Source organism: Schistocerca cancellata, chromosome 2 (assembly GCF_023864275.1).
Source record: "Schistocerca cancellata isolate TAMUIC-IGC-003103 chromosome 2, iqSchCanc2.1, whole genome shotgun sequence".
Classification (NCBI taxonomy): Eukaryota; Metazoa; Arthropoda; class Insecta; order Orthoptera; family Acrididae; genus Schistocerca; species Schistocerca cancellata.
Window position 1 is genome coordinate 495,801,574 of NC_064627.1, and position 16,469 is coordinate 495,818,042.

Here is a 16,469-nt window from a genome sequence, read left to right on the forward strand (position 1 = left end):
AGATGCCTCAAGCAAAGCAAGAGGGTTGTTCCACTGTCTCGTTCTCCTTACCTCACACCCTGCTGTGTCCACAGGTTCACCAGCACAGCCACGGATACTTACTGGTTTTACAACCCTTATCTACAGATATCCACGAAAAGGACACGGAAATCCTCTTGGAAACCGCAGTTCCGCTTTCGAAACCCTTAAACATGGGTAGAGAAGAAAAAAGAAAGAAAAGATGCCCTTTATTGCTACAAACTGTTATCTACACATGAGTCCTACAGTGGTTGTAAAGCAGATCCACTGCATGGTGCTGTGACCTGAATTGTGAGACATTCTTGTCATTATTTCTTTCTGTTCACATCGTTTCGGTATCAGACGCAAGAAGTGGGAGACGACATCCACAGAAGAGTGCTGTCACAGTGCTGTGCGTGAGAAGTCTGTCTGCAGTGAGGGCATTGCATTGGGAGTGCAGGCTCGTGAATATTGCAATAATGCCTGGGAATACTTTAAACGAGAAAAAGACGATGTTGGACTCTTGCTACCTCTCACTAAAATCACTGACAAAACCATAGTGGCATTAAAAATTCACAAAAACATTGTTTTGAGAATATGGAAGGAAAAGTGCGGAGCAGAAGAAAGTGAAGCTAGACCATCTCACCTTAGCACACTAGGAAAAAAGAAGCAATTCGAGATGTGTGTGACGAATATCGACGATTTTGAGGGAGATTCTGTTCGGTGTCATATTTACAGTAAATATTCGGCAAAGGAACACTCGACCCTTGATAAACTGAAGGTTTTCTTAGAAGAAGAGGAGCTTTTCAGAGGTAGCAAATCGTCTCTGAAATGTGGTGCACGGCTTGGGCTTCAAATATTTAAAAAAATTAATGGAAGGAAGGTCGTAATAGAAATAGGTGACACTGTAGCATGGCAATGTCAATTTTTGATGGTGATATCAAAGGAAAATTTTGGTGACGTTGTTTGGCTACATGGAGACGTGTAAATGCAAGCCATTCAATGATTACAGTCTGGACAGACGATTCACGGTCTGATATCATGCCATAACTTACTGGAAAAGGTAGCAGACTGATTCTTCTCCACGCAGGTACATCTGCAGTATTTACAGAACAATGTATGGTGTTTTTTTATTTTATCCATACTGGATCAGAGGTCGTGGTTGTCAATTTCAATGTCAAAAAATATATCGGGTCAACCACTTGTTTATACAAGAATAATAAAAAGTAAAAGAACCTGTTAAAACTCGCTAAAATGGAACATGTACCAGGCACAATAACAATTTTAACAGGTTCTTTTACTTTTTATTATTCTGATGATAGAAGCTTGACTTCCGAAACGCGTCAATCTTAGTGTTTTACACTATAAACAAGTGGTTGAGCCGATATATTTTTTAACAATGTATGGTGTTATTTAGATCGAAAAACACCGTCGATTATCACGAAGGAATGAACAGACACACATTTCAGCAATGGTTTATGGACTCGCTCCTATAAAACTTGAGCAAGCCCTCAGTAATAGTTACAGACAATGTCGCATATCATTCACCTAGCCTTGATAAGGCACCTACAGTTGCTTCGAAGGAGCATAACATTACCGACAGGGTACAACGAACAAACACTCCCATACCAGACGACTGTAGAAATGGTAAATTGTTGGACCTCGTGGCTCAGAATAAACCACCTTTACGTCTGTATGTTGTCAATGAACTGGAAAAAGAATATGGCCATAGGGTCCCCAGATTGGCACCATACCACTGCCACTTTAGTTCAGTTGAACTCGTATGGACTCAAGTAAAAGGTTATGTGACACATTATTTCATTGAACTCTGACAGCATTTCGTGTGAAACTGAAGAAAGAGTGATTCAGAAGTAAGTGGTGTGCATCCATCAGTGTTAGTGTTGTATTCACCATTCACAAATTTCTCTGCCTTTTCGATTTATTTGCTACTTTGCGATACACGTGTGACTGAACGCTGTTCCGTCTTGTTACTGTTATTTGTGTATAAAGCGTTATTATGGTATCTTACTGCATCAACCTCACTACAGCAGCATCCCTCCACAGCCCCACTATGTACAAGGACGGAATAATAGTCTGTAACTGGCCCTCAGTAGTGTAGCGTTCTGGCTAAACATTTTCTGTCAATATTTCTTTTTCTTGGATACACCAAGAGGATAATACGTACTCTTCCTTACCTGTTAAGTCTTATTTCCACTCTGGTAGTCTGAATCTATGGATTCGCACACCCAGTCAACCATATGAACAGCGACTAGCATTCACGTGTTCTGGTTTATTCGGCTCAGCCCCTATAACACCGTTCCGTTTTGTTTGCGGGAATTTTTTAATTTTATTTCTAGATACGACGGGAATCCCCCACGAGATATCACGTGCACTGAGCACGCATTCAAAAAGATCAACTTCTGATTCGCTCAGAAATCAACAGTATGTGTTGAAAAATGTTCAGAAACCTACTGGGATGCGTTTAAAAAGCATATGAATAATCGATAGACCAAAGTGCGCTGGATGCTTGGCGTTTTGCTAAACAAAACATTTTTCTTTCTAGAAAATGAATTTGGCGCTCCGCCGAAATTGCCGCCCGTGGCATATACCACGGTTTGCCGCCGCCATTTACATATTTATTTGCACATTTATCATCGACTTTCCATACATAAGAGGATATTTATGCTAGTGAAGTTTATTGTTTACCTGTCATGTTATTCCCAAAACAGTGGACACTGAACAAATAATTGAAAGCAAAGTTAAAAAATCCTTTTGTGCTGATTCATAGATTTGTATAAAAATGTAGTTTTTTGTTTGTTACAAAATATTTCAAAACTGTGTCTACCTTTCACATGTATAAATTGAGGGAACTTATGAAACCATTCTCTAATTTACAAGAAAATATTTTGCTTTTGAAGGCCTTAAACTGACAACTATTTCCATAATGTCATTATCATCCATATTAACCAGTAACTGTGTGTCATCAACATACTTCACATAATACATTTTCCTAGGCTGAATTTTGGTAAAAGTGTTTTCAAGGCTTGCAGATATCCACTAAAAAACCATGGCATTGCCCATAATGAGTCCATCTTTTTTAAAATAAATTTAATTATTAAACTTGAAGTAATTTTACTTAAGATTAGTTACAAGATGTCAATGGATTCTTCACTCTCATTATGACAGTTAAAACTGATCATCTCTTGTCATACTTCAACTACAGTGGCTTCAAGTGGAATAATATTTATTTTCCAGCACACCTTCAATTCTCACAAATCGGTTTTTACTTGCCCAAATATGTCTTTGGATTTCTTGGAACCCTCTCTGAACTGAATTAAAAGTCACACCTAAAAGAGTGCATGGTGTCAATTATTTAATTCTGCATTTATAAATTTCATGTCCAACTACAGCGTGTTCCATTTATTTGACAACCGCCTGCCTGGGTGTATTGCAGGCCGGCCACAGCAGCGGCACCTGACAGTCAAATTGACTTTGCGGGATGGTATTATGCCCCCCTTTTCTGTGGGTTTTAGCCTGAAGGCCATACAGACATACTTGCCTTGTTTGGCAGCGTCATTCGAGCAGAGAAACAGGCCTCACGAGTAACACTGAAGTTTGCAAATGCAACAACGGCAAGAGATGATTCATATGTGCGTATAGAGTCTGCTTGTAACATCATGAACAGAAGTTTCCAGGTGCTCGAGTTCCAAGTCGCTACGCAATTCACAAATTAGAGAATAAATTTCGTGAAGTGTTCAATGCAAGAAGCGCAAACAACGACATACAGTGCTTACAGAAGCTGGTCTCAATGACATTACATACAGTCTGGAAAATTCCTCTAAGTAGTCTCTCAGATGTCATTCTCAGCAAACACAAACATTTTGCACCTCTGTACAAAGAGGTGCTAAGCTGCTTGGGCCAAGGACCTTTAAAGTATCATCAGTACAAGAACTTTGACCTGGTGGTCCTGTTCACAGGCTTAAGTTTTGGAAATAGCAGTGAAATGAATCTTTACTTCATTCTGCTTTCAGACAAGGCTTGGTTCCATTTACACGTTTATGTTAATTCCCAAAACTGTTGACATTGGAGCGCAGAGAGACCTCTTGTGTTTCATGAGGAACCCCTTCATGATCAGAAAATAGGGGTGTGGTGTGCAGTTAGTGGTGAATGAATAATAGGCCCAATTTTTCTTAATTACACAGTTACAAGTGAAAGATATGTGCAAAACATTTTGCGAAAATTTTTTAATGAACTGAGTGAAACAGCTTCACATTTTTTCAACAGGACTCGGCAAGGGCTCGTAAGGCCAATATTTCTTTACACACAATTCACAATATGTTAAATGAAAGAGTTATTAAAACAATATCTGCCCCACTAGAAGTCCCGATTTAACTTGTGCGATTTTTATTTGTGAGTTGCACTGAAGGACGAAGTGTAGTCAACAAATCCTCTCACACTAGAACAACTCGAGGATAATATCCGTGAATCAATTAATTCAATATCTCAGATAAATGGAACACCCTGTAGTTAATTCAGTTTTCCACTAGTGCTAACATGAAAACTTTCTATGTATTCCCGTGGGTCCATCGCAAAATTTTAAATGTTATTCGAAAAGACTACAGATTTTGTAAAAGTGGGCATGAATTTTTTCCCCCTTTGGTTTTTAAATTATATTTAGTTACACTTCTGCCATATTGTAAATACTATTGACCTTGCTCATAAAGAATTAAAACTAAAATACAACAAACGTTCGTGATCTTTGTCATTAATAAGCTAAGTTTTCTATGCGTGCAAAATACTCAGCAATAATCTGGAATTGCAGCCAGCTGTAGTTTATTACGAAGCATAACATTTCATCCTTGTACCTGCCACACCTTCAGTTGACACACTTGGAATATCAGCTACAAATATTAAACAATTTAATAGTGATCTACAATTTTACCACATCACATTCATAATAAGACTGACCTTACTTCCAATGGGCCAGCATCCTCAGCAACAAAACAGCTAACCTTGATTGTCCTGTGGGTTACTGTCTGGTGTGACATTAGGACGTATTTGTTTTCTATACTATGTTCTCTCGGTGTAAATGGTGTTAGTTGTAAGTAGTCCACACCATATGGGCAAAGTATTCTAGAAGATTTAAGCCTTCCACAATAGCAAATTTAAATGTAAGGAGTCATTAAAAACATACAAAAAATCTGTACATTTTGTCAGAACATTATCCTCCTCATCCAATGCTGGTTTTTTGTTTTACCTTATTGTGGTCTGTTAATCTATTGCATAGAACAGCCATTTTTCCTTAAACCTGTATTTACGTGGGCAAACACACCTAATCAGAAACTCTGTGCTTTATTTACCAACATCTTCCTGTTAGTCGTGCCCCTTTACCATCCACCCATTTGCACAGCACATGAGGTGGTTTATCAATTTCTACCAGCAAAAATTTTTGAAGTGCACACCACTAGTGGAAAGTTAAGCACACTTCTGGTTTGTGACAGACATGTAAATACAAACGCACACTAGTGTCCTTACAATAAATTGACCTAGAGAACCACCATCTTAAATGTAAACAAAACATTCAAGAATTACAATCAGCAAACTTTTTTCAGAGTCCCCAGTAAACACACATTTAATGAGTAGGGCTCATATTCAGCAGAAACTACATTAATTTGTCTTCATCATGCAGCCACACTACAGAAGTGTCAACAACATAAATATAGAATTATCGGTTTGTAATTCAGAGCTCCATGAAGTTAGACAAACTCGAGGTGGCGGGGAGGGGGGGGGGGGGGGGGGGCGACACTAGAAATAATCGAAACAGTGCTTTAAACACATTTCAAGCAGTATTAAGACATCAGTTTGTACAACATGCTTTAAACAATTTTTTCTCATCCAGCTCTCTCTAATGTATTAATAAAGAAAGACCTTAACATATACATAACGCTACTTTTTAAAATGGTATGGAAAATTCTGGCACAATGTCACTAATTTAGGAGTAACGTTAACCACTTAGCTTACAATGTCGTGTGAGAGACATAGCGTGCCGACTTGGCCAAACATCAACTATACGTATCTGAGACGTGGTACATTTACTGTGCTGAACAAGCTCATGTCGCGTGAGAGATGTCGTCGGTCAGCCGCGCCAAATGTAAACAGAACGCCTCTGACATGTTGCGGAGCCAATCAAGTCAACACGGCATTCATTAAGTGCAATGCAAGAGAATATTGCCATTGATGAATCATTAATGAAATTTAAGGGGGCACTTATCCTACAAACAATTTAAACCATCAAAAAGAGCAAGGTTTGGTATTAAAATTTATAAATTGTGTGAGTCAAGTTCAGAATACTGCTATGATTTTAAGATATACACGGGTAGTGGCAAATGTGATGCTAGTGGTAGTGCATCTGAAAGTGTAGTTCTGGAACTATCACAGTCGGTATTACACAAAGGGCATACTCCATATTTAGATAACTGATTTTCTTCACTGAAACTTTTCAAAACTCTCCTCGCCAATAAAACTAATGTGATGGGAACAGTGCAGTCAAACAGAAAAAATATGCCCGCAGATTTCCTGAAGGCAAAATAAAAGAAGGGACAATATACAGTGAGGAGTTGTAATGGAATATTGGCACTAAAATGGAAAGATAAACGAGACATTTACACGCTTTCCACAAAACATTCAACAGCAGAAATGATTGCCACAGGCACACCTCTCCACAATGCGTTGTGGAAACCAAAATGTGTCGTCGAATACAATAGAGGTGTGATTGGAATTTATCACCAAGATCAGATGCACGCATGCCTCCCTGTGATGAGAAAATGTATGAAAGGATACTGCATCATATTCTCTTACCTATTTGATGTTGCTCTATTTAACACGTACATTTTGTATTACAAAATACATTGCGGCAAACGACAGAGCTATGCAGAATATAGGATTCACATTGCAGAATCATTGTTGAAAACTACACCTTTACCGGAATATAATAGGAAGGGAAGCATCTGGCGATATACCACAAAGACTGCACGTGCAACACTGGGCACATTTTCCCCAAACGTATTGATCCAACACCATCAAAAGTAAATCCAGCGAGAGCTTGTGTAGTGTGCAGAAAGCATAAATGATGCAGCGAAACAACGTGGGAATGGAAAAAGGCAGGGTTTCATTACATGTGCCAGATTGTTTTGAATGATATCATACGATCTAAAACTATTAAATTTGTGTACACGTCATTGTGAAGGCGTTGTGTTTGAAAATATGTTTGCAAACGTAATAACTAACAGGTCTCAGAATGTTTTGAACAAAATATTATACAGTCCTAAATCATTGCAGTGTTGTGAATATTATTATTAAGATGTATTTCATCAATGTATATTTGGTTATAAAGGGAAATAAAACATCTGTGACTATATCGTTGCATTTGACACAATGAATGTTTCGTTTCCAATGAGCAACTAATTGTCGTTATTTATGATACCTGTAGAAATGTCATGTTACTGGTATCTCACACGTACTTCCAAATCCCGAGGGCGTCTGCACGACTTCAGACGCCACCAGGGGTAGTGCACCGCAGCCTTAGCGTGTGCAAGTGCTGGGAATCTTAAGGCGCATCCGTACCTTGCAGCCACTTACAGCCCACACTAACGAAACTTAAATCGTATAGCAAAGGGTTAACAACTGGCAAGCCTGTCAACAACTACATATCTCTACTATTTGGTGAGCTACTACCTTTACACTTAAATTAACTAGTTATTGCTTAAAGTTTTTTTTCTTATTTTAAATACTTGTAAGAGAGAATTTAAAGGGCAAAAGTAAATTCACAAAAATTATACACAATGGTTGAAAAATTTTAATGCTCTAACTTACGAGTACATTTTCATATTTACAAACGCATATTACTTAAAATGTTTCAGTGTTAATTTCATGTATACTAAAATAAACCTTATAATTAAACAAATTTTTACCATAAACTCATTTCAGTTCGATGACAGTTTGTATCTTCGATGAAATTTCCCCCTCTGGAACAAACAGTGCTTTCTTCTTGTTAGTTGCAACTTTCGTGTTTTCCACTAAGTACTTTATATTTCATTGAATTTAATAAGACCAAAATTAATTTTTCCTTCAAATTTTATCATAAATTAACTTCATGTAATATTCAGCATGTAGCTTTCTTTCTTCAGGTAGTTTTCCTTTTTGCAGTGACTGATTGTAGATCACATTTAAACTATTCACAAGTATGAATTATAGGTCATAAATTACTTCATGCTAATAATACTATGCAAGGCTTTAATCCTTGAACAATCTCAGAATGTCAATACATGTGACCCACAACAGACTTCAGTTTCTGGAGATATGTTATCAGTCTTGTCTGCCAGTAAGTAAATTTACTAAACAACAAATCAGTGTAAGATGGCAGCAGTATTCTTTCCCAGCAGCTTACAACTGCTATCTTGAATAAATTCATTGTGAATTGTATCTTGATTTATTTGCAGACACATCAATTTTCCAGTCTTTAACAGTCCTGGTGTCTCCGATAAGGAAAAGTGATTCCTCAGTACCATCATAATTATAAATAATTTATCCATCCTGCTACAATTAGCCTAATGGATACAAAGCATAGACAAATTACAACCATAATTTGAAGTGTGATTCATGATCGGTATCAACACACACACACACACACACACACACACACACACACACACACACACACACACACACACACACACACATTCATTTTGTAAATGTGTTTTTAACCACAACTTATTATTACAAAGTCCTTGTTCACAATCAATATTTTACATATACGACAATATTAAAAGAATATATTGCCCTTTTCCAACAATTCCAATTCTTTCTCTCACACACTGATACAAGCAAATAAATTTCATTGGTCCAGTTTCAGCCTGTACTTTTAAAAGGGACACAAAAACCATCAATAAAGCTGAGCAGCATATGTCAACATTGTATAGATGAGTATTCAAATTATGAAACAAATGCCATCCTGACAGGTACAGGTAAGTATTGTCTATTACGGCATTCATATTAAAAATTAACACTCCCTACTGTCAATGTTAGCCTTACATGGAAATAAGCTGCAAGTACACAGTTTTCAAACAGTCAACACACACACAGTAAGACTGCAAAAAATAGTATTGTAAAAAAACCATAATTCAAGTGTGATAACATGTGGATGCTTATATAAAAACTCTGCTTCCTGTTACTTCCTAATACAGGAAGTTACCATCAGATGTGCCCACAGTTCCAGAGAATATAATTATGATGCTCCAGGCTCAAGTTCTGCTGCAGCTGCTTCAGGTTCTTCATCATTATAAATATTTTCAGCCATCTGCCACACCTACAGAAACCAGAATTAGTTACAATCAATTTATTATTAAGAATGCAATCAAAACTTTAGACAATAGATGAACTATATATACCTGCATAATGTTATCCTCAGAAACTGAGCAAATTACCCATGGCTCATTTGGGTTCCAAGAGAAATCTGATATCTTGGCAGTGTGTCCACCATGAATGAACTGACAAGAGAAAAAAAAAAGAATGAATGACAGATAAAGACCAAACTATTTCTAAATAAATGTGATAAAGAGTTAAAGAACAATGTGTACTAAATGCACAAATAGGAAGTCCTTACTCCACACAACAGGGCTGACTTAAGTAACCTGCTTCCGACGTACAGTATTTTGTTATGACAATTCGGCAATTAATGCAATATTATGTCCAAATTTAGACACACAATGTGTCACCAAATATGTGATAAGGTTTTTCACAAGACATTCACAAAAGAACACACAATGAAACATATAGGAGGGTGACAAAAGCTGTTTAAAAAGCCTAGCAATAAAACTTAATGGTAGATTATAACTGTGTGCCAGACTGATTTTAACCTGGGACATCTGTCTTTTGTGGGCAAATACTTTACCCTTTAAGCTGTCCAAGAGTGATTCACAACCCAACCTCAAGTTTTACTTCAAACGTTCCAAGTTCGATTTTGGTATGGCACAGTTTTAATCAGCCAAGGTGGTTTGAATAAACGAGTGCACAAGCTGCTGTAGAGTGAACTTACTTTCTGTAGACTATTAATGTTGCTCCTGATATTTTGCTCAGCATCTTCATACTGAATATTCTTATGGTTACCTTTTGTTAGATCATATTTTGAACACACTGATCTGTGAAACACCTAATATCTACAAAATTAATTTCTTCAAATAGCTGTTTTGTTAACTTTAACTTTTGCATAACTGGTGCACTCATTAGCACTATGCATTTTAGGGGTAGGGAGGGTTGGATATGATCTGGTACAAGGGCATGTAAGAGTAATCCAAATTAGATGTGTCAGGATCACCAATACTGGCAACAACTGTCAGACAGTTCAGCTGCCATACCCAGAACTTGTGCGAAAAATGTACTGATCACACATCTGTGTATAATTTTTGATAATTGCATACAAATAATTATCTTACATTCAATTCAAAAGTGAATTGATAATGGATTACTTTTTAACACAAGTTAAGTCAAACACACACCTCCAACCGAAGACTGCATTAGGTAAACAGTTACCAATGAAAGGTGAAATTTTAACAATTCAAGTACAGAACATGCGTAAAAACTTATTCGGTGTAGCAATGGACCAGAATTACAATGAAATAGATACATCTTGCACCATATTCTGGCAATAATATTGTGATAACCTGGCAAGGAGAGAATACTGCCAGAGGAAACACTTGACAGATATACAGAAGGGTCACTGACACACACACTCCAACATTGTTGTAACTTAGTGTTCTTGGGTAAAAGGCACCCAAGTCTTCAACAACACGGCATTTTCACCAATTTACCACAAAGGCAGGTAAGACGACACCACTCATTTAACAGTATTGGGAGGAACATGTATGCCTTTTTATTTCATACGATCCACGTAGAAAATACCCATTAACACTTTTCCTTTTCTACTGTCATTAGAGATGACAGAATGCAACTAACCAAAAGTTCTGGAGGTCCGTCTTCAGCATCCTCACCACTCTGTTCCTCTCCAATCTTACTCAAGTCCCAAACATGTAGTCTTCTATCTGTTCCACTTGAAGCCAGGATTGTCTCATTATGAGGAGACCACTGAACCTGTGACAATTTACTTTGTATTAATCCATAGTTAAAGGGAACCAAACATTTTTTTACTGATAAATGCACAACAAAGCAACAGCAAATGAGAACACAAACATTTCATGTAACAACAATGAATTACACCAACAAATTATGTGTGGGTAAAAAATTGAAGTTATAATGGTAGTCGTAATGAATTAAAAATATGAAGTAAGGGAAAACAAACGTGACTGTTTAGGAACCCCATTCTTTTAACTTAAAAGGTGAAAGAGAAAACAAATACACAAGAAAATGGTGATGGTACCAAATGGTACTTTCCACTGTCAGTAACAACAACCCTTATTCTTAATTCATGTATGAAGGTACATAGCTGAATGCTCTACTGCATATACAGTAAAACCCCAAATTTATGGAAATTTGGATTTTAAAAAACTTTTCTGGCTGCATCAGTGAATCTCTCCTAAGGAGTATGTTACTTCTCCCTATTTTAGTGAACTCCACTTCAAGAAAAAATTGCACTTTTGAGTAATAAATGTGAAAATTTTGCAAACTGTAATGCAGTTTTCACGTAACTCATAACATGTCCAACAGAGTTTCCCATTTCTTTCCATTTCACATGACATACCAGTCACGCTTCTCAAATTTATTCCATATGACTGCAGTCACATTATCTGACGTCACTTTCACCAAGTTTACAAAGCGTAAAAAGTAGTTTTTTGTTAACTGAATTGTTTAAGGCTAGCAACTAACTTTTATGGAGTTTGTGCAAATGTAGAAAGCTCACAGTTCAGCAAAAGCTAACGATCATCCTAAGCAGTGATGACAATATTAAGAGAGATGTTTCCATCATGGCAAAGAAATACAATCTAGCATCGTCGACATGTGTGGCATTGTCAAAACTAAGGGAGCGTTCTTAAATGCCGAAGCTAACAATCTCTATGGATCTAAGAGAAACATTCGTATTCGTAGGTCTACGTTTAATGATGTCGGAATTGGTTAGAAATAAAGCAGATGATTCACTGAAAGAAGTGTCAAGTCACTGATAGGCAAACAAACAAAAGCTACGGAGCGTGGCTGGTTTTTGGAATGCACTTCCTTTTTCTAGCTGTAGGAAAAAGATGCACACACCTTCTTTTAAAATACTTCACAGGCATGCGAAGTGGCAGCATTCTTATTAGCAGAAACACGGCAGCAGAATTCTCATGAAATAAATTTCAGTGCATCAAACACTGGTTAGATCATTAAAAAATGTTTCAAAGTGATGCTATGGTCAGCGTAAGTGTAAACTATTAGGAATCATTACATTGCCACGACTGATACAGTGTTATAAGCCCAGAGACATTTTCAAAACTGAAGAAACAGGCATCTTTTAAAATTTACTTCATGCAAACTCTTTTTCCAGTAAGGGAGTGTGTGCAATGGAGATAAACGTAAAGGAAGGATGAACTATTGTGTGTAGAGGTGGGATTGATAAGCCGCCTCCACTAATAATACGAAAGTTTAAAATTCACAGGTTTTTTAGATACTGTACTTCTGAGTACACGAGCAGTGCCTGAAGACATCAGATATCTTTTTAGGCATTTGGATGCCAAGAAGTGTGGAGCAGTACGGAAAATATTTTATTGACCTGCCCCCTGTACAAATATTTTGTACATTCCTCCAAATTGCACAACTCATCTTCAGCCTCTGGAGCTGGGATAGCACATGGTTAAAGCCAAATACAGTATAATCCTGCTTTTATGTTCCTGTCAAATTTCCTATGTCCACAGTGTTAATTTGTATCTGATTATTTGTGTCTGATTTTTGCATTAACATGTTTATAACTTTACTGCAATTTACACTTTATGAAAAAAAGTTTGTGGGGGAAAAGAACTGAAGTAATTGACATTAAATTACGATGGCATGGCACTGGCCATAAGTGTTTATAAACGTTACTTGGTTAATTATTTTATCACTACTGAACTGGTAAAAAGGTAAAGTCTAAACAATTCGTGACCTCCTGTCACTACCAACTGCTACTCGGCTTGGTGGCTGATCCAAACTGTCTCTACTACACATGTACACCTGTGTAATTGTTGTGATCGTCTTGATGTGTGTTATTCAAATCATATTTAATGTGTTTCGTTGTCTGGTCTCTTGTATTGGTTGAAACAATTGCTAATTTTGCGGCAAATGCTTTTGGTTTAAACACAGCACTAGTTATATACTTTTTCATGCTTAGCAACACAAGTTCCAAAAATTTATTCTCATTGTCAAACACAAATATTTATGTAAGTATTTTTTGCAATATTTCACAAACAATTTTAGTGATAGTTCGTATGTGTGTAGTTCTCTACATAATTGAGGAGGCACAATACCTGATAACCTCAAAAAGAATTACACTGCAAGACACGTGGAACAACACATATGCAAACACCACACAAGATACTAATTTAAATATTTGCACTTGATGACAAGAATAAATTCTCAAAACATGTTATGCTAAGAATGAAAAATACAGAATTGATGCAGTATTTCATTATTTATGTAACGAATGACAGTTGCAGGACTTCCAAGAACCATTAATTGTGATTATTATGATGGTGGTTTGAGAAGTTCTTTGAACTGAATAGAAAAAACTACTTATATCACTGAAACTTTTTATTTTTCAATGTAGTCTCCTTGCAGAATAATGCACTTGGTCCAACGATGTTCCAGTGCCTTGATCCCATCTCTAAAATCTGTCTTCTCCAGGCCTTTAAAATAGTTGTCAACTCTGGCTATAATTCTTTGTTTGAGGTGAATCTTCGTCAACCAAGAAAAAATTTCAGTTCTGGGAAGAGATGGAAGTCTAACGGAGCCATATCAGGCGAATAAGGTGGGTTTGGCAACAATTCATACCTCAGTTCGTGTAATTTTGCTATGGTGACAGCACATGTGTGCGGGTGCACATTGTCTTGATGGAAGATGACTTTCTTCATTGCTAAACCTGGCCTTTTTTGCTTATCTTCTGTTGCAATTTGCCCAGGAGGTTAGCATAGTATTCCCCAGTAACTGTTTGCTCAGGGGGGAGATAAATCAGATAAATCTACAGAGTCCCCTTCACATCCCAGAACATTGATACCATGAATTTCCTGCTGAAGAAATCATGTTTGCTCCTTTGGTGGCAGAGAAATAGCAAGTTTCCACTGCTGTTACTTTGTCTCTGGGGTATAGTAGTGCAGCCAATTTTTATGTGGTCACAAATCAGTGCAAAAAATCTTTTTCGTTTCTCCTAAAATCGGCCAAATGTTCTGATATGAGTTTTTGATCCAGCATCAAGAGTCACAGCCCCCATCTTGCAGATAATTTTTTCATTTGTAATTCTTCAGTTAAAATGTGATGTATCCTTTCATATGACATCTGGCATGCACAAGCAATTTGATGCATTTTGAATCGGCTATCCTCCATGACCATTTTATGCACTTTTGCAATGATTTCTGGGGTAGTGACATCTTGGCCAACCACTGCACCAATCATCTAAGCTCTCCCGACCAAATTTAAATTCATTTGTCCACTAGGCAACAGCTGAATACGAAGGAGCAGAGACCCCCAATGTATTCTGGAAATCGGTATGAATGTCCTTTGCTTTTATACTTTTCTTTATGAAGGACTTAGTCACTGCTTGAATCTCTTTTTCATCGTCGCAGGTCACTATGCAGGAACAGCGCCACATCACCACCACAGCTCTCTTCCAAGAGCACTGATGTGGCACGTGTTTACAAGAAACAGTCCAATGAATATCATGTGAACAACTCGTTGCGCTAGTGGTGTTTCTGAGAACTTTTCAAACCACCCTCGTAAATTAAGTCAAATGTGTCTACTTCCCAGAGAATTATCACTTCCAGTTACATCGGGGCTTTTTATTAGATAAGAAACTTATTAGATACAAGTCCCAGACAAGTATTTTGATGCATATTATGTAGACATATATCTTACAGAAAGTACAAAAATGCAAATCGGGATTATATGTAACTTTTAATGCTTAAAACATTATTTCCCACATTTTACACCACTTTTTTCTAATCCCTTGAAAAGTTTCATTGTACATAGTAACAGTGGCGGAGAAATCAATTTTATTTATTGAGAGGAAGAAGATGAGATTCAGCATTCTACAGCCTGAGCATATGTTTGTTGTTCCCTGGAATTCAGTAACAGACGACAACAGCGACAGCCACTGAACTAAGTTTCGCTGTAGCTGTCCAAGAGAATTCTTTTCCTTTTTTTAATGTAGATGAATCAATTACAACTTACATAAACCAACTGGAGCAACAACTTTTTCTGCAATAAGACTGAAGGAGAAAACCAACAAGGCTTCATTTATTTTTTAAAGGATATGTTCCAAGGAAAGTGTGATACTATATATTTACTGAATTTAAATTTGCTCGCACAGGATATTTGTAATTTTGTAATTAAATATAGCATTTACATCACCTAAAAACATCCTTCAATTAACATTCTTCAATTACAGTTCTTGACAACTCCTTACATGTTCTCTGACAAAGGTCCTCATTGAAGGGAAAAATTATTTGGATCCTTAAATTTGTTAAAAAGGGACTTTACTGTAAGCATAAACCCAGAGATTGCTGGAAAGTTGTATAACCTATTATGCTTTGCAAAAGTAGAAAATTTTTAGGCCCTGCAGGCAATTTAACAGTTTTTGGAAGCATACTTTTGTGCGAAACTTATCATATCAGTTCAATATTGTTCCGCATAGTCATCTGAGCAGTTGTGATTAATGGCATCTGAACTAAACAACCCAGTACAATGTTTCCAATGAAAGATATCATTGGAGGTGCTGGCTGCTGTACTATATGGTAGTGTGACAGGATTCTTCTTCTTCCTTGAGTCTCAGTATTTACGGTTTTTTGCAGCTGATGCAATTATTTAGACAAAGAGCATGCCATTAAAATAATGAGTGCAAACTAAATGGTAAGACTTGATATCTTTTATTTAGATTATTGCAACTAATACTAAGAAAATCTAATGGATCCATGAAAAAAGGTTGCATACGAAAGACTTTTTCGCGGATTTCTTTAGTTTGTATAGCAAATGGTCTAGGTCTCTCACCATGCGAGATAAATGGGAAAGTGAGAAACAACAAAGCTACCTACAGCTTTAAAGAAAACATTATCACACATCAGTGGAGATTAAGTACTTTAAAACAAACCTGGAATATTTCATCCTTGTGAGATTCAAATGAATGAAGCTTAAGTTTGAGATTTCGGAGATCCCACAAAGCCACAGTCTGAAACAAAAGGTACACAATAATCAGGTTAACTTTAGAAAATGAAATGTCTTTAAAGACATCATCTCAGAAACCAATA

The 16,469-nt window shown here is 36.9% G+C and overlaps 1 protein-coding gene across 1 annotated transcript in view; it reads right to left on the reverse strand.

The window, feature by feature from the left end:
* Positions 1 to 7,829: 7,829 nt before the first annotated feature.
* Positions 7,830 to 16,469, reverse strand: part of LOC126162031 (chromatin assembly factor 1 p55 subunit) — a 35,168-nt gene continuing 26,528 nt past the window's right edge. The window contains exons 7-10 of the mRNA XM_049918254.1: positions 16,313 to 16,390; positions 11,008 to 11,142; positions 9,444 to 9,542; positions 7,830 to 9,361 (exon numbers count right to left, since the gene is read on the reverse strand). Of these exons, the coding sequence (XP_049774211.1) occupies positions 9,281 to 9,361; positions 9,444 to 9,542; positions 11,008 to 11,142; positions 16,313 to 16,390 (393 nt within the window). The 3' untranslated portion in view covers positions 7,830 to 9,280. The remainder of the gene's footprint in view (positions 9,362 to 9,443; positions 9,543 to 11,007; positions 11,143 to 16,312; positions 16,391 to 16,469) is intronic.